Consider the following 25549-nt stretch of genomic DNA (forward strand, 5'->3'; position numbering starts at 1 on the left):
CCAACACTCATGATTGAAAGGAACTCTTGCATACATACTTAAATGGCCAATTTTAAACATAACAAGAAGCATTGGAATATATATTACGGGTACTAGCTGTACGTGTTATTATGCATTAGTAATTTTGTGTTACATGGTAGTAATATTGAAATAGCATGATGTTTAATACATTAAACTATTATTAGTCAATTTAGTCTATATATTAAAGTATAAATATATTATTTTATAATAATTAACCCATGGGGCCTGCTAGTATATTTTTTATTTTTGAAATCATAAACCTGTATCCATTATATTCCTCATAATGGTTTCAAATTACATGACTTATCCCCTAGAATAAGACTTTCATAGCCACTTGGGCCATCTTCTATCCATACTTTCTCATCATCTATATTCAAAGCAAATTTTGCTAAAAAATCAGCTACTAAATTTCCTTCTCTATATGTATGTATCACCCTCCACAAGGGTCTTCTTCTTAGTAACTCTCTGATATCTCCTAATCTCTGACCATGCCATTCCAATCTTTCCTCACTGCTACACACAGCTTGAATAATACTAAAAGCCTTCCCCTCAAAGATAGCCTTCCCAATATTCAGCTCTGTACTGAGTATCAGAGCACGCCACAAAGCAACTACTTCGGCTGCAGCAACAGACACTGAATGAAAACTTGTTTTGCACAGAGAGACCAGCACTTCCCCTTTTGCATCCCGAATGACCACCTCTATTCCCATCCTCTTACTTTTTAAATCATAGGCAGCATCCCAGTTGATCTTCACCAACCCCTCCCTAGGAGCCTTCCATCTAACCTTCTCTCTATGTACCTGAATCTGCTCAATAGCCTTAACAGGTTTACTTTGAGCCTCCTGATATGCTTCTATACTAGCCTTAGCTTTGTTCAAGATTACATCTAGGCTAGAAAAAAACTCTTCAAAAACAAAAGAATTTCTCCTCAGCCATATGTTGCGCATAACAGTTGCTATTAACACCACTTCCTCCTCACTACATTTGTCTACCACCCTATTCCATAATTGTCCCAAATCTACCTCACCCATCGGCCATTTTTGAACAGGACTGTTCACCTCTGCCCATACATCCACCGCAGCTGGACAATTCTATAAGACATGGCAAACAATTTCTTCACTTTTAACACAGATGGGAGGGACAAAGAGGATTTTCAGTTACTTTTCTCTTATATAAGTTCCACTTGGTTGGAAAATAGTTATTTATAGCTTTCCATATAAACATTTTTACAACCACCAGGACATTCATTTGCCAAATACCCTTCCACCCCTTGATCTCACCACAACCGTGTGAAGATTCCCCACTTTCTGATCTCTTTCTGCACATTTCAAAATGATAAGCTGATTTTACCGTATACAGACCTTTCTTCGAAGGAGTCCAGATTTGTTTATCAACCATATTTGATTGATTTATAGGAATGATGAGAATTATTTCTGCTTCTTCCTCTTTAAAGATCTCCTTAACCAATTCAGACTTCCACTTCCCATCTTCTAACAACTGATCCACCCTTGCATCTGGTTCTAGAATTCTTGCTGGAGACTGAACTTTGTAAGATGAATGTATAGGAATCCACTTATCCCCCAAACTTTTATTGTTTTACCATCTCCCACTCTCCAAACTAATCCACCCTTCAAGAGCTCAATAGAACTTCTAAGGCTTCTCCAAATCATCGAGGGATAAATTCCTAATTTTGCATTCAAAACACTAGTTCTTTTGAAATACTTATCTTTTAGCACCCTTGCAACAATTGAACTAGGATTAATTAGAATTCTCCAAACTTGTTTAGCTAGAAGAGCTTTGTTGAAACTCTCCAGCTCTCTGAAACCCAAGCCACCATTAAATTTCGACACCCCCATCTTCCCCCAGCTCATCCACTTTATTTTCTTATCATTTTCTTTATGCCCCCACCAAAACTTAGACATAAGACCAGCAAGTTCCATACACAACCTTTTTGGTAACAGAAACACACTCATATGGTAAGTTAGGATCGCCTGAATCACTGCTTTCAGCAGGATTTCCTTCCCTACTGGCATACGAAATTGATTCTTCCAGTTACTAATCTTAAGCCAGACTCTGTCTTTTATACCTCGAAAGGTATTGTACTTTGATCTACCTACCATTGTAGGTAAACCTAAATACTTTTCACAATTGTTCTGCACCCTAGCTCCCAAATCATTTACAATTCTGTCCCATTCCACTCTACTTCCATTTGAGCTGAACATAATAGAAGTTTTTTGCTTGTTAAGACTTTGGCTTGATGCTTCCTCATACAACTTCAAGATCCTATTAATTTTCTGCCATTCTTCCCAACACGCCCTTCAAAAAATAATGCAATCATCAGCAAATAGCAAGTGTGTGAGTTTCATTCCTCCCCTTGCCACCGCTACACCCTTTATCTCCCCCCTTTTAGCAGCCCCATTTATTAATGAACTCAAACCCTTAGCCCATAGTATAAACAGGTAGGGGGATAGTCAATCCTCTTGCCTAAGCCCTCTTGTAGGATGAATCACTTGCCCTGGCTCGCCATTAACTAGAACAACATATGAAACTGAAGAAACACAGTCCATTATCATGTTAACCCATCTGGCCCCAAAACCCAATTTCTCCATTACACACTTCAAGAAAGGCCATTCCACTCTGTCGTAAGCTTTGGAAATATCCAATTTTAGAGCCATGCTACCTACTCTCCCTTTCAGCCTTGTCTTCATCAAATGCAATGTCTCATAAGCTGCAATAATGTTATCTGAAATCAGCCTATCTAGAATAAAGGCACTCTGATTTTTTGAAACAATATTCTGCAGCACCTTCTTCAGCCTATTTGCCATAGTCTTAGCGATCAATTTATACAAAACATTGCACAAACTTATCGGCCTAAAGTTCCCCACCTTCTTTGGATCTGAAATTTTTGGAATTAAAGCCACATAAGTATGATTCAAGGACTTCTCCAGCTTCCCCCCATTTAAAAAATTTAAGACTGCATCACAAACCTCCTTCCCTACAATACACCAGAAAGATTGGTAAAAACACGCACTAAATCCATCAGGACCAGGGGATTTATATGGCCCCATTTGTTTCAATGCAAACTCCACTTCCTCCCTGGTGAAGCATCTTTCCAACTCATCCCTCATTCCACCCGTAACCCTTTCCTCTATTGACTCCACACACTTCTCCATCACACTTCTTGAAGGATCTTCAGATTTGTAAACTTCAGAAAAATTGCATCTAAAAGCCTCAGCTATTTCTACATCTTCTTCTCTTAGTATTGATTGGGAATCTAGCACAGATGTAATTTTATTTTTCCTCTTCCTTTGACTGGCACATGCATGGAAAAACTTGGTGTTCTTGTCACTTTGGCTGTACCAATTCCTCTTTGCCCTTTGTCTCCACTTCATATCTTCCTGCTCCAAAAGCCTTCCCACCTCCTGCTGTAATCTTTTAATTTCTGTAACATTTTCTAGCCCTTCTACCTCTTGCATCTCTTTTATTTTTATAGAAAGTTTCTCAATATTTTTACCTCTTTCCTTCTCTTTATTTTTAAAACCTCTCACCAAAACCCCACCACATACTTGTAACAAACTTTGTTTTTCTTTCATAGGCTCCCCTGTTTGTTTTTTCCGTACCCATACTTTTTCAACTAACCTCCCACATTCTTCCTCTTTTATCCAACTGGCCTCAAATCTGAACAAGTAACTTCTTCTCCTCCTCCAACCACCTGCCCTATCACAGTTAAAAGCATCGGTTTGTGATCTGAACACCTAGCTGATTGAATTGAATTATTGCATTTTTAATGCTTTTGGAACCAATATATATTAATTCTTTCATTACTTTATCATTGGTTTTATATGAAAAAATGAATAAATCAAAATTGTGATTTTAATTGATTAAAAGCATGAATTTCTACTCTAATTTTATCAACTGTTGATTAATATGGTTTATGGTACATATCGCTCGAGCGGCGGCTTTTGGCCGCTCGAGCGAAGTCAGACAGATTCAAACGCTCGACTTCCGCTCAACAGTGGGCTCGAGTGAGTTGCAGGAAAAGAGATTGCTCGAGCGGAGGCATTTGGCCGCTCGAGCGAACTTAGGTAGAGTCGAACGCTTGATGTTCGCTCGACAAGCTGCTCGAGCGAACTTAGGCAAAGTCGAATGCTCGATGTTCGCTCGACACTCCGCTCGAGCGAATATCGTATTTTATAGATCAGGGTTTATTCCGCCGTCAGAGTATATAAATGATTTTTTACATCTTATGGCCGACCTTTGGCTGGGAAAACTCGGTTTTGAGTAGAGAAACACTGAGAATTCATTTTTTTCCATTGATTTTCATTCAGATTCAGAGAGGAGGATTCATACAATCAATCATTCACGCAGCTACACAATTTTTACTGGATCATTCGCTCACACTGCAGCATATTGAAGAACTCCTTGAGGGGTCCAATTGCCACTGCAGCTCAGCCTCCTCCACCGCTTCGAATCTTCATCTCCATTCAATTGGCTTGAGCTTTTCAATTCCCTACTTGCTATTTCATTTCAGTTTTGAGTTTCTGAATTATTTTGGAAAATTTTGATTTAGACGTTTGAGTAATTTATTTGTTATTCATTTAATTCATGTTATTTATTTTTATCGTTTCGTTAAGATTTCATTTTAATAGTTATTACAATTACTGTGGTTTAATTTGAGAATTTGTGATTTGAATACAATGATGAACCCTAGAACATTGATTTTGGGGCTTTTCAATTTTCAGTGCATGTTTTGTCAATTACTTCCTAATTTAGTTTAATTCTTAATTTAGTTTTATTAATTTCTGAGTTTAATCTATTAGTCCTTTACATTCCAATCCGACAATCAAAATCTAAAAACATGAATCTAGTCCATGACTAGTGTCCTCTCCCATCCATTGCACATACCATCATTTTATTTTCTCTTTGTGAAGTTTTTCACCTTTTTCAACGAGTTTGATTTTTAAGCAACCTTCCCTGAGGAGACGATCTAGGAATTTATTCCTAATTATTACACGACATCCTCCTGCACTTGGGATAGTTTTAGTGCTACTCATTTTTGAGTGAGTCAAGCTTTTGGCGCCGTTGCCGGGGAAAGTATTTTAGGTTAAATTTAAACTCGTTATTTTTGTTATGCTCTTTAACTGATGTTTCATGTCATGGGTGAGGGACAGTTCAAATAGGTTGTTTAGAGTCACATCGAGTGTTGAGAGTAGTATACACAGTTTGGAGATAGATAGTTCTTCTGTCTTTTCTATTAGTGAGTCAGGTGAGGAAATTGGAATTGAACCAGAAAACATGGCTGCACCTGCACCATGCACTCTTAAGGATTATTTGCAACCCACTCGCACTACTACACCTTCATGCATTGTTTTACCTGAAAATGCATCTAATTTCTCTATTAAGCATGGCATGATGTCAGTGATACCTCAGTTCCACGAGATGGATTCTGAGAGTCCTTACCAGTACTTGACAGATTTTGAGTTGGCTTGCACTACTTTTATCACTAGGGCTGTTACTGATGAATTCATTAGACTTCGTTTATTTCCTTCCTCTTTAAAGGATAAAGCGAAGATTTGGTTTAATTCTTTGAGGCCTAATTCTATTTCTAGTTGGTCTGATATGCAGCGTAAATTCTTACAAAATTTTTTTCCTTTTCAGAGAACTCAGTTTTTGCAAGAGCAGATCAGCCAGTTCAATCAGAGACCTGATGAGACCTTTCAGGCCAGTTGGAAAAAATTTAAAGATTTGGTGAACATTTGTCCACATCATGGTTTTGAATCTTGGAGGTTGGTGAGCTATTTTTACACTGGTCTCACTCCAGAATGCAAGCAGTTTGTTCAGACAATGTGCAATGGGGAGTTCTTCAACAAGGAACCTGATGAAGCATTATCATTTTTTGACTACCTTGCTGAGAGTGCACAACAGTGGAACACTCGTACTAATCGAGTTCCATTAGCAGCACAACCACTGGGGGCTATTTTTGGAGGGGGTAGATATGAGCTTAAAGAAGACACTGATGTTCAAGCCCAAATAGCTGCATTGACTAAAAGACTAAAGGTCATGGAAATGGAAAAAGTGAAGGCTGTGAAAGTAGTAGAGGCATGTTCTATATGTGCTGATTCAAACCATAAGACCCAAGACTGCCCGATTATGCCAGTATTTCAAGAAGGTGGGTCCGAGCAGATGCAACCAGCTAACTGGGTTAATAGAGCACATAATCAGTCTTTCTCCAACACATATAATCCGGGGTGTAGGAATCACCCAAATTTCTCATGGAGAAATGATCAGCCTGGTCGGTCCCCACCACCTCAGCAGCAGTCATTTAATCAGGGTGCTCCTCAGCACCAGTATCCATCATATCAGAATCCTCAGAGCTATCCTTAAATAGCTCATTGATTGAGCTGAAATATTGCATGTTTTAGCTATTTAAAACCAATGTATTTTAAATTCTTCGTGACACTATTATTGGTTTTAGATGGAAAAATGATTTTTAAGCATAAATACAAGTTGTGATTTTTAATTGATTGATATCATGTTTATGCTTAATTTTATAATTATGATTTAATGGGACAATATTTCCTCACATATATAGTCTGTTTTTGATAATCTATTTTTCTTTTAATTTATTTTTGAGTGTTATTTCTTTCTTCTTATTTTCAGTTTAAATAAAATTCAAATGAGATCTGGTTGGAACTTTTGACCAAAAGTGCATATTAATTGAGAGGAATGAAAAGAAGGAAGGACGTAATTGGGCAGCTGCTTGTTTGGCTTGACTTTCATCGGTTGGTGCAGCTAAATTAAGGTAAGGAACCTGTGATGGATTGGAAGAGAAGCCGTTTGAAGTGTGAAGACATGCTTGAGTTTTCAACCAAGTGTGAATTGAAGATGGAATTCAGCTGGTTAATTTGAGTGGAGTAGATAGATGCCGTGCATTACTTGACTTGGAGGAAGGGCAGCACCAACTTGAGGCAGCCATCTAAAGATATATATATGTGTGTGTGTGTGTGTGTGTGTGTGTGTGTGGCTGGACTGCAGAAATTGAAAAGGTGAAGAGAAGAGATAAGAGACATCGGCTGGAGTGCTGGATGAAGAAAAGAAATGCCGTGCTTGACTTGTGAAGAGAAGAGATAAGAGAAGTGCCGTGCTTGAAGTAGAGTGCCATATTCAACAAGAGAAGTCGGCTGAAGTGAATTGTGGTTGGGGGAAGTTTGGTGCCGACTTAATATATAAATATATTGCTGGACGTAAAAGAGGAAGGGTAGCAATTGGTGGGTGTAGAGTGAAAGGGTTACGTGGGGAGTTGATGGAATTGGAGAGAGGGAGAGTGAGACGTGGAAGGCTAGGATTAATTTTCCAAAGAAGGACATAGAGAGGTTACGTGGTTGGAATTGAGAGAAGAGAGAAAAGGTTGTGTCGGTGTAGAGTTTTCAACCAAGTGTGAGTCGGTGGGGGATTAGAGTCGGTCATGAGTAGAGAGGGAGAGAAGAGAACCAGTCGGTGGATGCAAGAGTTGAGAGAAAAATGTAGGAGAGTTGAGGTGTAATGTACGTGGTTGGAATTGTGAGAAGAGAGGGGTACGTGGAGAGATATTGAGAGAATTACAGTTAAAAGGAGGGTCGGTGCATGATTAAATGGGGTTGAGAGAGGTGTCGGTCAGGTGAGGTTTATTTTGCTTGATAGTTGAGAGACAATGAGAGAGTATGGACGTGGAAGTCTATGGTGTGGGATTAATGTACGTGGAAGGGAATTACTCGGTGGAGGAATTTTATTTTTCTGCAGTTCATTTTCTTTTTTTATGAATGGAAGGAAGTTGGGTGGGGATGTTTGAAGTGTTGTGTTGTGCTGGAAGTGAAAAAAGGCAGTCGGTGGGTTTATTCTCTTGAAAGAGTCGGTGCATGAGCTGGAGTTTATTATTGAAGAGTGGGAGAGCAAGTTGGTTTCTTAGTTTTTATTGGTTGGAATAAATTCATGTGTTGGAATTGAATAGAGTAGGGGACTTGTGAGTGGAAGAAAGGGAGGTGTTGTGCTGTTTCCGTTTCCTTGCTTTTCATTCGGAGTGGATGTTTTTTTTTTTACTTGTGGCGTAAAGCTCTTGTATTGATTCATTTTCATTTAGAAGAGACGGATGGAATTCAATCTCTGATTTATTCCTCTGTATCAATTGGATTTCAGATTTTGTTGTTTCTAAGTTATTGCTTAATATTTCTTGTGTTAGTTATTTAATGGAGAATACTTATATGATTTCTATAGTATTTGTAATAAATATGTTTGGCTAAATTTTCATACTAAGGTTAGATATGAAGTTTAATGATTTAAATATTGTTTCCGAATCCACATAAAATCTATTTTGCGAGCTTGATCGATTGAAAGATTTTATTATTGGATATTTTGATTATCTATATACTCGTCTTGATTCATTGTGATTTCCGAATACAGTGAATGCTTGAGGAATCCCTGTGGTATTCAAATAGATTTGTAAATATTTTAATCATCAATCGTTCACGCTCAATCATAAGCAACTATTTTTCTTGATCTTAAATGTTAAATCTTCCAATCAAACTGAATCATTATTCTAGTTTAATTGAAGTAAATCGATCGGAAACAATATCATAAATTATTAAACGGATCCTCGAAACCTTAGTCTTTTTCCATATCAATTCATTTTATCATTTTAGTTTGATTCAGTTATTTTATCAATCTTCATTTGATTGCACGTTTCTTTTAGTAATTTGGTTTCATTGTCTGAATTTATTTTCTTTATCACAAAAGTCAATCCCTGTGGATTCGATCCTGTAAGATACTACAACACCTGTATACTTGCAGGCAAAACTGCACTAAATTTTTGGTTCATTAATTTGAGTCAGAATTTAGGCGCAACAAGTTTTTGGCGCCGTTGCCGGGGATTGCAACGTGTGATAATTGTTTTTAAGAAAAGAAAAAAAATTTTTTTTTAGTAATCTTTTGCTAATTGTTTTTCATATTCTTTTTGCATGTACGATTTTTTACGGAAAACAGAGCATGTAACATTGCTTCCATATTCATACCATTTGGTAATCTCGTTCCAAAATTTTTTTTCTTTTACTTTCTTACTTGTTTTGCATTTTGTTTTTACTTTTTGAATGTGCTCAATCCTCTATGATGAATGATCTCGTGGCAACGTGATAAAAAACGGGTAGATTGAGAAGAGAGGAAATTGTTTTAAAAGAATTGGTTGATACTTTGTCAGGTGATTCTAAAAATTCTCATTCTAATACCATGGCTGACAATCGTAGTGTTCATGACGAACAAGAAAATGAAGAGGCACAAAATAATCCGCCAATGAGAACTTTGCGCGAATATTTGCAGCCTATAAGGACAAGTACTCCATCTTGCATGATTTTTCCTACGAATATGGGAAATTTTGATTTAAAACCGGGAGTAATCCAATTACTTCCCAAGTTTCATGGCTTAGATTCAGAAAGTCCTTATTTGCATCTAAAAGAATTTGAAGAAGTTTGTGCAACTTTACAAAACCAAACTATCAATGATGATGTTGTTAGATTAAAGTTAATTCCATTCTCTTTGAAAGAAAAAGCTAAAAATTGGTTGAACCCCTTGAGACCAAGATCTATTGGCACATGGCAAGAAATGCAAAGAGAATTTCTAAAAAAGTTTTTTCCTACTCATAGGACCAACACTCTTCGCAGAAATATTATGAATTTTTCTCAAAAGGAAAATGAAACATTTTTTCAATGTTGGGAACGTTTTAAAGAATTGTTGCTAACTTGCCCACATCATGGCTATGAGACTTGGCGCACCATTAGTTTCTTCTATGAAGGTTTAACATCTCAAATGCGTCAGTTTGTAGAAATGATGTGTAACGATGATTTTCTAAATAAAGATCCTGATGACGCTTGGGACTATTTTGACCAGTTAGCTGAAAATGCCCAATCTTGGGATAACACAGATCGTTCTGATCGGTCAAATAAGCCCAAACTCGGTGCCATGTCTCAAGAAGGTATGTATGTTCTTAAAGGAAATAATGATGTGAATGCTAGGATAGCAAGTCTGACAAGAAAAGTCGAAGCCATGGAGGTTAGGAAGGTAAATCCGATTAAGGCCAGTGAAAAAGAAGAAGAAAATTGTGGCATTTGTGAGATTAGTGGACACCTAACTCAGGATTGTCCAACAATCCCTGCTTTTAAAGAGGTGTTGCACGAACAAGCAAATGTCATGACTTCCTATACATTTTCTTCTCCTTATTCGAAAACGTATAATCCTGGATGGAGAAATCACCCCAATTTTAGTTGGAGGAATGAGTCCAATTCAAATCAAAATCCTCAAGGGCCATCTTCTTCTAGTCCTTATGTGCCTCCACATAAGAAAACCCTTGAGGAAACATTATAGGCTTTTATGCAGGGACAAGCAAATATCAACACTCAGATAATGCAGGCCATTACTGAGATGAGAAGTTCTATTAGCAACTTGACCTCTGCATTGCATGCTCAAGAGAAGGGTAAGTTTCCTGCTCAACCTCAGCCGAATCCCAGAGGTAAATTTGAGGTAAGAAATTCAAATCCCTCTGATTCAAAATTTAAACATGCCAAGTCCATCACCACTTTACGCAGTGGAAAAATAATTGATAAGAGTATTTCAACAACGAAAGTTGATGAGACCAACAACTCTTTAAATTCCAAGAGTGATGGTGAACTTGAGAAGGTTGAATTAGATATACCTGTGAAAGCCCCAATACCTGCTCCATTTCCCCAAAGATTGCAACATTCTCACAAGTTGGTTCAAAATGCTGATATTCTTGAAATTTTCAAACAGGTAAAAATCAACATTCCTTTGTTGGATGCAATCAAACAAATTCCATCGTATGCTAAATTTTTGAAAGATTTGTGCACAGTGAAGCGTACGATGAAGGTGCAGAAGAAGGCTTTTCTCACTGAGCAGGTAAGCGCCATCCTCCAGAACAATTCTCTTCCTAAGTACAAAGACCCGGGTTGTCCAACAATTTCCTGCATGATTGGAAATTTTAAAATTGAAAAAGCTTTACTTGACCTTTGAGCTAGTGTTAACCTCCTACCCTACTCGGTATATGAGCAGTTGGGTCTTGGTGAACTTAAACCCACCAAGATAACACTCCAACTTGCTGACCGTTCAATTAAAATACCGAGAGGGATAGTTGAGGATGTGCTAGTTCAAGTAGGCAAATTTTATTTCCCAGTGGATTTCATTGTTTTGGACAGAGAACCTGTCTTTGATGTTTGCACTCAAATTCCTAAAATTTTGGGTAGGCCGTTCCTTGCGACCTCAAATGCTTTAATAAATTGTAGGAGTGGTGTGATGATAATATCTTTTGGCAACATGACTTTGGAGTTGAATATTTTCAATATTTGTAAACAACCTGGTGATGATGATGATGTTCATGAAGTAAATCTGATCCAAACTCTTGTTCAAAATAAATTTGATTTGTCAAGTTTTTCTGACCCACTTGAGGCTTGTTTGGTTCATGGTGAAAATTTTGATGATGATTCTATACTTGCATCTATGAATTTTTTGCTAGAATCTACTCCTATAATGGACACTGATAAATGGAGAACACGTTTTGAGGAATTACCGCCTCATGACGTCGTGTCTCTCCCTTCAAGTGTGCAAACACCAAAACTCGACTTGAAACCTCTACCTGCTGATCTCAAATATGCATTTTTAGGTCAAGCGGAGACATTACCAGTGGTCATTTCATCAAAATTGGATGAAATTCAGGAGAGCAAATTGATTGGTGTTCTCATTGAACACAAAGAGGCAATAGGATGGACCATAGCTGATATCAAAGGTTGATGTCTTTTGATTTGTACCCACAGGATTTATCTAGAGGACAATTCTAAACCCTCTAGAGAAATGCAGCGTAGACTGAACCCCAACATGAAAGAGGTTGTCAGAGCAGAGGTGTTAAAACTTCTGGATGTAGGGATCATTTACCCTATTTCTGACAGCAAATGGGTTAGTCCCACGCAGGTGGTACCCAAGAAATCTGTTGTGACTGTAGTTAAGAATGCTGATAATGAATTGATCCCAACTAGAGTTACTACTGGTTGGCGTGTGTGCATTGACTACAGAAAACTGAATTCTGCCACCAGAAAGGATCATTTTCCCCTACCATTCATGGATCAAATCATTGAACGTGTAGCGGGCCATAAATTCTATTGCTTCCTAGATGGTTATTCTGGATATAACCAAATTGAGATTGCTCCTGAAGATCAAGAAAAAACCACTTTTACATGTCCATTTGGTACCTTTGCATATCGAAGGATGCCATTTGGACTCTGTAATGCTCCTGCTACATTTCAACGATGCATGATGAGTATATTCAGTGACATGGTAGAGCGTTTCGTTGAAATATTCATGGATGATTTTTATATTTTTGGTGATTCATTTGATGAATGTTTGACTCATTTAGAAAGAGTGCTGATTAGATGCAAAGAAAAGAATTTGATTTTAAACTGGGAGAAGTGTCATTTTATGGTCACTTAAGGGATTGTTCTTGGTCACATTGTTTCTTCTCAAGGTTTTGAAGTGGACAAGGCCAAAATTGAATTAATTTCTAAATTGCCCATCCCAAAGAACATCAGGGATATCAGATCTTTTCTAGGTTATGCAGGTTTTTACAGGAGGTTCATCAAAGGCTTCAGCACAATTTCTAGACCTTTGTGCAATTTATTGTCAAAGGAAAATTCTTTTATGTGGACTGATGATTGTGAGTTAGCTTTTACAAAGCTAAAAGGTAAGTTGATTTCAGCCCCAATTATGCGATCACCTGATTGGAATTTACCATTTGAAATTATGTGTGATGCTAGTGATTATGCTGTTGGAGCTGTGTTGGGCCAACGTAAGGACAAAAAGCCTTGTGTTATTTATTATGCAAGTAGAACTTTAAACAGTGCTCAAATGAATTATTCAACAACTGAAAAAGAGCTACTTGCAGTAATTTTTGCACTTGACAAATTTCGCTCTTATTTGATCGGATCTCAAATTTTCATCTTTACTGATCATGCTGCGTTAAAGTACCTTTTAGCGAAAAAAGATGCAAAGCCCAGGTTGCTTAGATGGATCCTTTTGCTGCAAGAATTTGATCTGATAATCAAAGATAAAAAAGGAGTTGAGAATGTTGTTGCTGATCATCTGTCTAGACTTGTTCTTTCAGATTCCATAGAGACAGTTCCTATTAAAGACACATTTCCAAATGAGCAACTTTTTGGTATATCTCAAGTGCCATGGTACGCTGACATTGCTAATTTTCTTGCTACAGGTGAAATTCCTCACATTTGGACACAACAAGATAAGATGAAATTTTTTGTGGAGGTAAGAAAATTCTTTTGGGATGATCCATATCTATTCAAGTATTGCCCAGATTAGATAATTAGACGATGTGTTCCCAATAACGAATTTCAAAGTGTGATATCTTTTTATCACTCTGGGGCATGTGGTGGCCATTTTTCTGGAAAGAAAACTGCTTTTAAAATTTTGCAATGTGGTTTCTATTGGCCTACCATTTTCAAGGACACCCATGAATTTTGTAAAACTTGTGAGCGTTGTCAAAAGTTGGGAGGTATTACCCGCCGGAGTATGATGCCATTAAATCTAATTTTGGTTGTTGAAATATTTGATTGTTGGGGCATCGACTTCATGGGACCCTTCCCAGTTTCTTTTGGCAATCTCTACATTTTGGTAGCTGTGGATTATGTGTCCAAATGAATTGAAGCTGTTCCATGCAAAAACAATGATCACAAAGTGGTACTGAAATTTTTGAAAGAAAATATTTTATCAAGGTTTGGAACACCTCGAGCCATTATCAGTGATGGGGTTAAACATTTTTGTAATAAGCCTTTCGAGGCCTTAATGCGAAAATATGGTATTACTCATAAGGTTGCTACCCCTTAACATCCACAAACAAGTGGCCAAGTTGAGGTATCTAATCGGGAGATCAAAAAATTTTTAGAAAAGACGGTTAACCCAAGTCGCAAAGATTCGTCTTTATGACTAACCGACGCACTTTGGGCATACCGTACTGCTTTTAAAACCCCGATTGGTATGTCCTCATATCGACTCATTTTTGGAAAGGCATGTCACTTACCTGTGGAATTGGAACACAAGACTTATTGGGCAATCAAGCAATTTAATTTTGATGTAGATAAAGCTTGCTCTCTTCGTAAGTTTCAGCTTAATGAGTTGGAAGAAATCAAGAATGAAGCTTACGAAAACTCTCGCATTGCCAAGGAGAGAATGAAAATTTTTCATGACAAAAATATTTTTCGAAAATCTTTTGAACCTTCCCAAAAAGTTTTGTTGTATAATTCAAGGCTTCATTTGTTTCCTGGCAAGCTTCGATCCCGATGGATCGGCCCCTTTGTTGTAAAAACTGTTTATCCTTTTGGGGCTGTTGAAATAGAAAATCCAGAGAATGGTAATGTTTTTAAAGTTAATGGACAAAGGTTGAAACCATTTTTGGATGATTTCACTCCAGAGGTTGAGTCCACTACTCTGGAGGATCCTACTTATCAGAATTAATTTCTGATTTCTCATTGTATATACCGTATTTGTTTGTTTTGTTTTTCTTTCTTTTACTTTTTGTGTTTTTAACTTTGACAGAAATCTACTCCTTATGTGCGTTCGAATATCTCAGGTGAATTCTTTCCTCTCTGTTTAATCATTTTCGTCTCAATATATGTTCTACAGTGTTTAACTTGCTCCAATTCATACCTGTATAGCATACATCATCGAACATTCAATTGCTGAACATTGAGGACAATGTCACATTTAGTTGGGGGGAGGGTTTTCTGTTGAAAAATTTATTAGTACCAAAAAAAAAAATAAAAAAATTGTGAGGTGCATTGAAACATAAATGATTAACACACACTTATGGCATTTTTGTGAAATTTGAGTATCTTGGTGAAGTAGTTGAGTGGAATTATTTTGTGAAGATTTATTTTCAACCTTAAGCATAAAACATGACTTATGATGCATCATTTTTTGTTGAGGAGTGACTTGAAACACTGGGATGCGATATTTACAAAAATGAGAATTAGTATAATTTATATAGAATGAAGGGCAAGTTTTGAAAGAACATTTTGCACATGCTTACACTTGTAGTGTTCCTCATTAATGTTCATTGATTTAAAACAGGAGAAGTAAACTGCAGGACTACCGAGCCTTATGATTGCAATAAAAAAAAAGAAAGAAAGAAAGAAAGAAATTGAAAAAAAAAAAATCATGTAATTTTTCCTGAATAAAGGGCTAGAAACAGTTACCCAAAACTTTGGGGGTTGAATGTTCAACCTTTAAACAGAGTTGGCGTGAAAACTGCTAGTCCCTTAGGCTTTGAGGTAGTTAGAATCAATAATGATTAATCTTAAGGTTGAAAAATCTTATGATAAATCATGCTTATTAGTGAGGAACACACACAAGTTTAGCCACACACACATATCTGAGTTCTAAGATATTTGCCCCAATTCTATATGAACAATTGTTGAGACTTTCCTTGTGGATACAACTCCTGGTGTTGAGTAGTCACGAATCAATTTTTTTGTGAGAATTCAGAATTATGTTTGATTGTTTTTGTTTGAATTTCGAGCTTTATGTAATGTTCATCTCAATTAATTTTCACTATTTTGCTCAAGGATTAGCAAAAAGCTAGTTGGGGGGTGTGATTGAGCTGAAATATTGCATGTTTTAGCTATTTAAAACCAATGTATTTTAAATTCTTCGTGACACTATTATTGGTTTTAGATGGAAAAATGATTTTTAAGCATAAATACAAGTTGTGATTTTTAATTGATTGATATCATGTTTATGCTTAATTTTATAATTATGATTTAATGGGACAATATTTCCTCACATATATAGTCTGTTTTTGATAATCTATTTTTCTTTTAATTTATTTTTGAGTGTTATTTCTTTCTTCTTATTTTCAGTTTAAATAAAATTCAAATGAGATCCGGTTGGAACTTTTGACCAAAAGTGCATATTAATTGAGAGGAATGAAGAGAAGGAAGGACGTAATTGGGCAGCTGCTTGTTTGGCTTAACTTTCATCGGTTGGTGCAGCTAAATTAAGGTAAGGAACATGTGATGGATTGGAAGAGAAGCCGTTTGAAGTGTGAAGACATGCTTGAGTTTTCAACCAAGTGTGAATTAAAGATGGAATTCGGCTGGTTAATTTGAGTGGAGTAGACAGATGCCGTGCATTACTTGACTTGGAGGAAGGGCAGCACCAACTTGAGGCAGCCATCTAAAGATATATATATATATATATATATATATGTGTGTGTGTGTGTGTGGCTGGACTGCAGAAATTGAAAAGGTGAAGAGAAGAGATAAGAGACGTCGGCTAGAGTGTTTGATGAAGAAAAGAAATGCCGTGCTTGACTTGTGAAGAGAAGAGATAAGAGAAGTGTCGTGCTTGAAGTAGAGTGCCATATTCAACAAGAGATGTCAGCTGAAGTGAATTGTGGTTGGGGGAAGTTTGGTGCCGACTTAATATATAAATATATTGCTGGACGTAAAAGAGGAAGGGTAGCAATCGGTGGGTGTAGAGTGAAAGGGTTACGTGGGGAGTTGATAGAATTGGAGAGAGGGAGAGTGAGACGTGGAAGGCTGGGATTAATTTTCCAAAGAAGGACATAGAGAGGTTACGTGGTTGGAATTGAGAGAAGAGAGAAAAGGTTGTGTCGGTGCAGAGTTTTCAACCAAGTGTGAGTCGGTTGGGGATTAGAGTCGGTCATGAGTAGAGAGGGACTGAAGAGAACCAGTTGGTGGATGCAAGAGTTGAGAGAAAAATGTAGGAGAGTTGAGGTGTAATGTACGTGGTTGGAATTGTGAGAAGAGAGGGGTACGTGGAGAGATATTGAGAGAATTACAGTTAAAAGGAGGGTCGGTGCATGATTAAATGGGGTTGAGAGAGGTGTCGGTCAGGTGAGGTTTATTTTGCTTGATAGTTGAGAGACAATGAGAGAGTATGGACGTGGAAGTCTATGGTGTGGGATTAATGTACGTGGAAGGGAATTACTCGGTGGAGGAATTTTATTTTTCTGTAGTAAGGGATTATGATTTCTATAGTATTTGTAATAAATATGTTTGGCTAAATTTTCATACTAAGGTTAGAGGTGAAGTTTAATGATTTAAATATTGTTTCCGGATCCACATAAAATCTATTTTGCGAGCTTGATTGATTGAAAGATTTTATTATTGGATATTTTGATTATCTATATACTCATCTTGATTCATTGTGATTTTCGAATACAGTGAATGCTTGAGGAATCCCTGTGGTATTCAAATAGATTTGTAAATATTTTAATCATCAATCGTTCACGCTCAATCATAAGCAACTATTTTTCTTGATCTTAAATGTTAAATCTTCCAATCAAACTGAATCATTATTCTAGTTTAATTGAAGTAAATCGATCGGAAACAGTATCATAAATTATTAAACGGATCCTCGAAATCTTAGTCTTGTTCCATATCAATTCATTTTATCATTTTAGTTTGATTCAGTTATTTTATCAATCTTCATTTGATTGCACGTTTCTTTTAGTAATTTCGTTTCATTGTCTGAATTTATTTTCTTTATCACAAAAGTCAATCCCTGTGGATTCGATCCTTTAAGATACTACAACACCTGTATACTTGCAGGTAAAACTGAACTAAATTTTTGGTTCCTTAATTTGATTCAGAATTTAGGCGCAACACTCATCTTGGATTTCAGCCTCATGTAGTTGCACAGAGTTCTCAGCCTTTATCATCTGCAAAGAAGACTCTAGATGACAGTATGGCTCAGATGACCAATACACTTCAGCAATTCTTGCAGATTCAGGCCCCCACAAATAATCAGAACACTCAGGCCATAAATGAGTTGCGAGGCACTATTAATAAGTTGAGTACAACCTTGAGCACCCTAGAGAAAGGGAAATTTCTAGCACAGCCTCAGCCTAATCCTCAAGTATACAGGCAGCAACAACAGCAAGTGCATAATGTCTCAGGGGATGTTATTGAGACAGCAAAGGCAGTTCTTACTTTGAGAAGTGGGAAGGAAGTTCCCCAACCAGAGATGCCTATAGACACACAGGTAGTTGGTCCTACACCTGAAGATGTAACAGACACTGATGAAGTTGAGAAAGAACCAGAGATAGTGAGATCAGAGCTGAAGAAGCCTGTGAGTGCAGATGTTGAGACTAGTAAGGGATACCAACCTGTGGTTACCTATCCTCAGAGATTGGCAGCTGGCCAAAAGAACAAGTATCACACGGAGATTCAAGAGATTTTCAAGCAAGTGAAGATCAATATTCCACTCTTGGATGCCATACAACAAGTGCCTTCATATGAAAATTTTTGAAGGACTTGTGCACAGTGAAGAGGAAGCTGAATGTGAAGAAGAAAGCTTTCCTAACGGAGCAAGTTAGTGCATTGATATTGAGCGAGACTCCTCAGAAGTTTGGAGATCCTGGCTCTCCCAACATTTCCATTATGATTGGTGAATCACGCATTGGGAGAGCTTTACTTGATTTGGGGAGTAGTGTGAACTTGCTACCGTTCTCAGTATATGAGCAGTTGGGATTGGGTGAGCTGAAAAAGACCTCCATCATGCTATAGCTGGCTGACAGATCAGTTAAGGTACCGAGGGGTATTTTAGAGGACGTGTTGGTCCAGGTGGACAAATTCTACTACCCAGTGGATTTTGTGGTTCTTGACATGCAGCAGCCGATCTCCACTATTTACCAAGCTCCTGTCATTCTAGGAAGACCATTTCTAGCTACATCAAATGCATTGATCAATTACAGAAGTGGAGTTTTGAAGCTTACCTTTGGGAACATGGCGCTTGAGTTGAACGTTTTCAACGCTTGCAAGATGCCAGCACATTTTGAAGACACAAGTGATTTGAATGCTGTGGAGAGTTTGACACCAACAGATTTTATTTGCTTAACTTCTCCCTTCTCTGATGATGATTATATTTTTCAAACACCTAAATTTTTACTTGATGAGAAAATTGATCATATCAATGAAGATGACTTTGATTTTTTTGATTGTTTTGCAGATTCTTCGTTACCACTTGAAGTACAATTTGCGGGAGCAAGATGAAAACCCTAGTTTGAAGCACTACCACCACCAGACATGCTTAAATCTTCAGAGGAAGAAGTTTCCTAGTTGGAACTGAAACCACTTCCTCAAGATTTAAAGTATGTGTTCCTTGGTCCTGAAGAAGGCACTTTTCCGGTGGTGATTTCCTCAAAGCTAAATCAGAAGGATGAAGCCCAGTTGATTGAAGTATTAAGGAAGCATCGAGGCGCAATTGGTTGGACAATAGCTGACATCAAAGGCATTGATGTCGCTGTATGTACCCACAGAATCCATCTTGAAGACGATGCTAGACCAGTTCGTGATGCTCAACGTAGGCTCAATCCTACCATGAAGGAAGTTGTGAAAGAGGAAGTGCTTAAACTACTCGCAATAGGTATCATTTACCCTATCTCAGACAGTAAGTGGGTAAGTCCAACTCAAGTGGTCCCAAAAAAATCTGGTTTGACTGTCATAAAAAATGATAAAAATGAGTTGATTCCAACTAGAATGGTTACTGGCTGGAGAATGTGCATTGACTATAGAAAACTTAATTCAGCCAGTAGGAAGGATCATTTTCCTTTACCATTCTTGGATCAAATTTTGGAAAGAGTAGCTGGTAATGCATATTATTGTTTCTTGGATGGCTATTCTGGTTATTATCAAATTGCTGTAGTGCCTGAGGATCAGGAGAAAACCACTTTCACCTGTCCTTTTGGCACTTTTGCTTTTACTAGAATGCCTTTTGGTTTGTGTAATTCTCCAGCTACTTTTCAGAGATGCATGATGAGTATTTTTTCTGGTATGATTGATGATATTTGTGAAATATTCATGGATGATTTCTCTGTTTTTGGAAAATCCTTTGAGAGTTGTTTGCATAATTTGACATGTATTCTCCAGAGATGTGAGGAAAACAATCTTTTACTTAATTGGGAGAAATGCCAATTTATGGTCACTCAGGCATTGTATTGGGGCATATTGTTTCTTTTGAGGGTATAAAGGTTGAGAAGGCAAAGATTGAATTAATATCTAAACTTCCTATTCCTAGGACGGTTAGGGATATTCGTTCTTTTCTTGGTCATGCTGGCTTTTATAGGTGGTTTATTCAAGGGTTTAGTTCTATTGCAAAACCTTAGTGCACTCTTTTACAAAATGATATTGAATTTGTTTGGACTTATGAGTGTCAAAAAGCTTTTGATACCCTGAAAAAGTCGCTTACCACTGCCCCTATTGTGCAACCTCCGCAGTGGGACCTTCCCTTTGAGATTATGACAGATGCTAGTGACTATGCCTTAGGAGCTGTTTTGGGGCAGCGGGTGGATAATAGGCCATTTGTGATTTATTATGCTAGTAGAACGTTGAATGATGCCCAGAAAAATTATACCACAACTGAAAAAAAATTGCTTGCAGTGGTTTTTGCACTTGATAAATTTCGGACTTATATTCTTGGTTCTCCTGTTACTATTTTCACTGACCACTCTGCTCTTAAGTATTTGTTGGCTAAGAAAGATGCAAAGCCACGCTTGATTCGCTGGATTCTATTATTTCAAGAGTTCAACATCAACATTAAGGACAAGAAAGGAGTTGAAAACGTGGTAGCTGACCACCTCTCTAGATTGTCATCATCTCCTTTTTCAAATGTCAGCCTTCTTCTTGATGCTCGGATGAGCAGCTGTTTGTAGTTGATAGAGCTCCCTGGTATGTTGACATAGTCAATTATCTGGTGACTGAGAGAATGCCTTCTGAATGGCCCACCCAAGATAAGCGTCAGTTTCTCTCTGAGGTACGATACTTTTATTTTGATGATCCATATCTTTTTAAGTATTGTTCGGACCAATTGATTCGAAAATGCATTCCTGATGATGAGTTTTCTTCGGTTTTGAGATTTTGTCATATGGGTGCATGTGGTGGTCATTTTTCAGCAAAGAAAATAGTTTCAAAAATTTTGCAAAGCGGTTTTTACTAGCCTTCCATGTTTAAAGATGCTTATAATTTTTGCAAGGCTTGTGAGCCTTGTCAAAAATTGGGATCCATTAGCAAAAGAGACATGATGCCTCTTTCCCCTATTCTGACTTTAGAAATTTTTGATTGTTGGGGAATAGACTTCATGGGACCTTTTCCGGTTTCTTTTGGAAACACATATATTCTTTTAGCTGTGGATTATGTTTCAAAATGGGTGGAGGCCATTGCTTGCAAAACAAATGACCATCATGTTGTCCTGAAATTTTTGCAATCTTCGTTTGCTAGTTTTGGCATGCCAAAAGTTATTATAAGTGATGGGGGTTCTCATTTTTGCAATAAACCATTTTCTACACTTGTGAAGAAATATAGTATCACACACAGAGTTTCTACCCCTTATCACCCTCAAACAAATGGGCAAGCTGAATTGGCAAACAGAGAGATAAAAATTATTTCAGAGAAAACCATCAAGCCTAATAGGAAAGATTGGTCGGTTAAACTTCTTGATGATTTGTGGGCTTATAGGACAGCTTTAAAACAAATCTAAGGATGTCTCCTTATCGATTAGTTTATGGTAAAGCTTGTCATTTACCTGTTGATATTCAGCATTGAGCTCTTTGGGCCATAAAACATGTTAACATGTCACTTGATGAAGCTTCAGGGTTGAGAAAATTGTAGATCAATGAATTGGATGAAACTCGTCGGAATGCTTATGACAATGCTTAGATTACAAAGGAACGCATGAAAATTCTGCATGATTAGAAAATTCATCCAAAGCATTTCACACTTGGCCAGGAAGTTCTTCTTTACAACTCTCGCTTGCACATTTTTCCTGGAAAGTTGAAATCCCGACGGAGTGGGCTGTACATTGTAAAGACCGTTCATCCTCATGGTGCGGTAGACATTGTCAATCCGAAGAATGGTAATAGCTTCACTGTCAACGGACAACGTCTAAAGTCATTTCTGAAGGTCTTTGATCCACATGAAGAGATCTTGCTTGTGCAAGACCCCAGGGAAGTGTTTTGATTTGCTTCTCCTTCTTTACAGTTTCTTTACTTGCTTTGTTTTTATTTGTTCTTTTGCTTTGATTTTATATTTCATGTTGATTGTTTGTTTTGCTTGCTTAGTTTTGTGCACTTTCTTTTCTTTCGTTCGACTCATTGAGGACTATGTCTCTTACTAGTTGGGGGGTAGCATGTGTGCACAGTTTAAAAAATAAATAAGTAAATAAGATTTGTGAAATTTGAGCATCTTGGTGAAGTAGTTGAGCGGGATTATTTTTGAATATTTATTTTCAAGCTTAAACATAGAGCATGATTTTTGATGCATCATATTTTGTTTATATGTAGCTTGAAACACCGGGATGTTATGTTTATTGAGATGAAACTTGATAAAATTTTTGTAGAACGAAAGGCAAATTTTGAAGGACATTTTGCACATGCTTACGCTTGTAGTGTTCCTTATTTACCATTCATTGATTTAACACTGGAGAAGTAAACTGTAGGACTACCGAGCCATGCAAAAAAAAAAAAGAAAAGGAATTGAAAAGATTAGAATGAAAAGAAAAGAAGAAAAAAAAAACAAAAAGAAAAGAAAAAAAAAAGAGAGAAAAGGAATAAAGGCAACTTAGTGAACTTTCCTAAGTAAAAAGGGCTAGAAACAGTTACCCAAGACTTTGGAGGTTGAGTGTCCAACCTTTAAAAACAGAGCTGGCGTGAAAACTGCTAAACCCTTGGGCTTTGAGGTAGTTAGAATTAGCAATGATTAATCTTAAGGGTGAAAAATCATATGGCAAATCATGGCTAGTAATGAGGAACACACAACCGGTCTAGCTCCACACACATTTGAGTTCTGAGACATTTGCCTTAATTCTATGTGAAAGATTATTGCATTTTTAATGCTTTTGGAACCAATATATATTAATTCTTTCATTACTTTATCATTGGTTTTATATGGAAAAATGAATAAATCAAAGTTGTGATTTTAATTGATCAAAAGCATGAATTTCTGCTCTAATTTTATCAACTGTTGATTAATATGGTTTATGGTACATATCGCTCGAGCGAAGTCAGGTAGATTCAAACGCTCGACTTCTGCTCGACAGTGGACTCAAGCGAGTTGCGGGAAAAGAGATCGCTCGAGCGGAGGCATTTGGCTGCTCGAGCAAACTTAGGTAGAGTCGAACGCTCGATGTTTGCTCGACAGGCCGCTCGAGCGAACTTAGGCAGAGTCGAATGCTCGATGTTCGCTCGACACTCCGCTCGAGCGAATATCGTATTTTATAGATCAGGATTTATTCCGTCGTCAGAGTATATAAATGATTTTTTACATCTAATTGCCGACCTTTGGCTGGGAAAACTCGGTTTTGAGTAGAGAAACACTGAGAATTCATTTTTTTCCATTGATTTTCATTCAGATTCGGAGAGGAGGATTCATACAATCAATCATTCACGCAGCTACAAAATTTCCACTGGATCATTCGCTCACACTGTAGCAGATTGAAGAACTCCTTGAGGGGTCCAATTGCCACTGCAGCTCAGCCTCCTCCACCGCTTTGAATCTTCATCTCCATTCAATTGGCTTGATCTTTTTCAATTCCCTACTTGCTATTTCATTTCAGTTTTGAGTTTCTGAATTATTTTGGAAAATTTTGATTTAGACGTTTGAGTAATTTATTTGTTATTCATTTAATTCATGTTATTTATTTTTATCGTTTCATTAAGCTTTCATTTTAATAGTTATTATAATTATTGTGGTTTAATTTGAGAATTTGTGATTTGAATACAATGATGAACCCTAAAACATTGATTTTGGGGCTTTTCAATTTTTAGTGCATGTTTTGTCAATTACTTCCTAATTTAGCAAGAAACCTCTCAGCCATGTCCTGCCAACTAACGATGCTTCTCGGTTGTAGAGATTGTAGCCAACCTCTAGCCTTGTCCCTCAAAGAGAAGGGAAACAATCTCAATCTAATGGTGTCTTCAGTAACACCATTAATCTTCACAGTATCACAAATCTCCAAGAACATAGCCAGGTGAATATTGGGATCATCAAGTGGTGATCCACTGAATTGAGCCTGCTGCACCATGCTAATCAAAGCTGGTTTGAGCTCAAAGTTGTTGGCATTGATTGGCTGGCGCATTATGCTCGAGTAATTTCCATTCACAACTGGCCGTACATAGTCCTTCAAGGTGCGTGGTAGTACCTCACGATCTTCTTCAGCCATGACTAGTATCTTATTTCTTCTTAGTGATCTAAGAGTTCTTTCAATCTCCGGATCAACAGGAATAATGTCACGAGATCTAGTACGGCGCATCCAATGTCAAAAACACACCTGTAGAACAAATTAAAACAAAATTCTAAATTAAAACCAAGATTACTTTGTATCGATATTGACAAAAAGAATAAGAATAAACCAGTCCCCGGCAACGGCGCCAAAAACTTGACCGGTGCAAAACTGCAAGTGCACAGTATCGTAGTTTTATAGTAAAGTAATAAGTAGAGTATCGTCCTCAGGGATTGGTACCTTACTCTTGCCAAATACCAAAATTTTACTAATCTCAATTTTATCTAGAGGAATCGCTAAGGTTTTTGTAGTAGCAATTAAAACTAGATCAACTCAAGAGAAATAAGCAAAGAAAGTAAAACTGATGTTTGAAGATCAAATTCAATAGGGAAGAAAACTTCTAGGAAACCGATTTCACCATAATCCTTCACTATGCTTTTCTCATCCAGCTAATTTAACTTAAACCTCTTTTGTCTATTAGCAAATCTCTAATTCATCCAAAAGCCTCTTTCGATAGTCAATTGGAAGTAGTTCTAGTTTATCAATTCACACAAGAATATGCAAATTAAATAATCAAGAACGCAATAAGACCAATGATTTAATTACTACATAGGTTCATACAAGTCTTTCGAGCTCTATACTTACCTATGCTGAAATATCCAAGATCTACCCTATGATTCCCTCTTTCGATAGCAAATCACAAGATTAATAATCATCTAATCAATGGCCAGTTAATTAGAAGCATTAAACTCAGAATAAATCAGATAAACAAGAGAGAATTTGCATTAAATTAGCATGGACAAACAAGCATAGTTCGGAATTAGGTTACATCGTTTTCCTAGAAAGAAGAAAATTTAGCTCATGCTAGAATTGGAATTCAACATAAACGAATTCACCATAATTGTTCTGAGAAGATGGGAAGAAGAAAATAAACACTGAAAAATCCTCCTTGCAGCCTCAACTGGTCGTCAAAAGCTCAAGGGAACGATTCAACGCCTTTCTCCCGTCCGTGCTCGTGTATGAATCCAACGTACGTGCAATAGATTGGAATTCCGTCTCCAAAACAAATGATTTGAATCCCTCTAGCTATGTTTTTCTCTCCCAAAGAGTGTTCTCCAGTCAAAAAACCGCGGCTCTAGAGTGAAGAATGGCCTTTTATATGGTCCCACGGCGGAAAACCTAAAATCTGTCAAAA

The 25549-nt window shown here is 37.2% G+C and overlaps 1 protein-coding gene, 1 non-coding gene and 1 pseudogene across 2 annotated transcripts; 1 reads left to right on the forward strand and 2 right to left on the reverse strand.

Moving 5' to 3' along the window:
- Positions 1-299: 299 nt before the first annotated feature.
- On the reverse strand, positions 300-2141 carry LOC122306383. Its single transcript, XM_043118812.1, has 4 exons — positions 1622-2141; positions 1383-1565; positions 1281-1339; positions 300-1112 (listed from the first exon to the last, which is right to left on the reverse strand). The coding sequence occupies exons 1-4, from the start codon at positions 2139-2141 to the stop codon at positions 300-302; spliced, it is 1575 nt and encodes a 524-aa protein (XP_042974746.1).
- A 7558-nt stretch (positions 2142-9699) lies between these two features.
- LOC122308599 lies at positions 9700-9803 on the reverse strand. The gene has a single exon (XR_006242119.1). It is a non-coding gene; the product is annotated as a small nucleolar RNA R71 (small nucleolar RNA).
- Positions 9804-10806: 1003 nt separating this feature from the next.
- On the forward strand, positions 10807-14205 carry LOC122307194 (annotated as a pseudogene).
- Positions 14206-25549: the final 11344 nt, after the last annotated feature.

This window comes from Carya illinoinensis, chromosome 4 (assembly GCF_018687715.1).
Source record: "Carya illinoinensis cultivar Pawnee chromosome 4, C.illinoinensisPawnee_v1, whole genome shotgun sequence".
In the NCBI taxonomy this organism is placed as follows: Eukaryota; Viridiplantae; Streptophyta; class Magnoliopsida; order Fagales; family Juglandaceae; genus Carya; species Carya illinoinensis.

Coding starts and splice junctions, on each gene's coding strand:
- LOC122306383 (XM_043118812.1), bottom strand. CDS start 2,141: ATGGTAGGTAGATCAAAGTACAATACCTTTCGAGGTATAAAAGACAGA. Junction 1,340..1,382: donor CTGGACTCCTTCGAAGAAAG/GTCTGTATACGG, acceptor TGAAATGTGCAG/AAAGAGATCAGAAAGTGGGG. Junction 1,113..1,280: donor TGAGATCAAGGGGTGGAAGG/GTATTTGGCAAA, acceptor CATGTCTTATAG/AATTGTCCAGCTGCGGTGGA.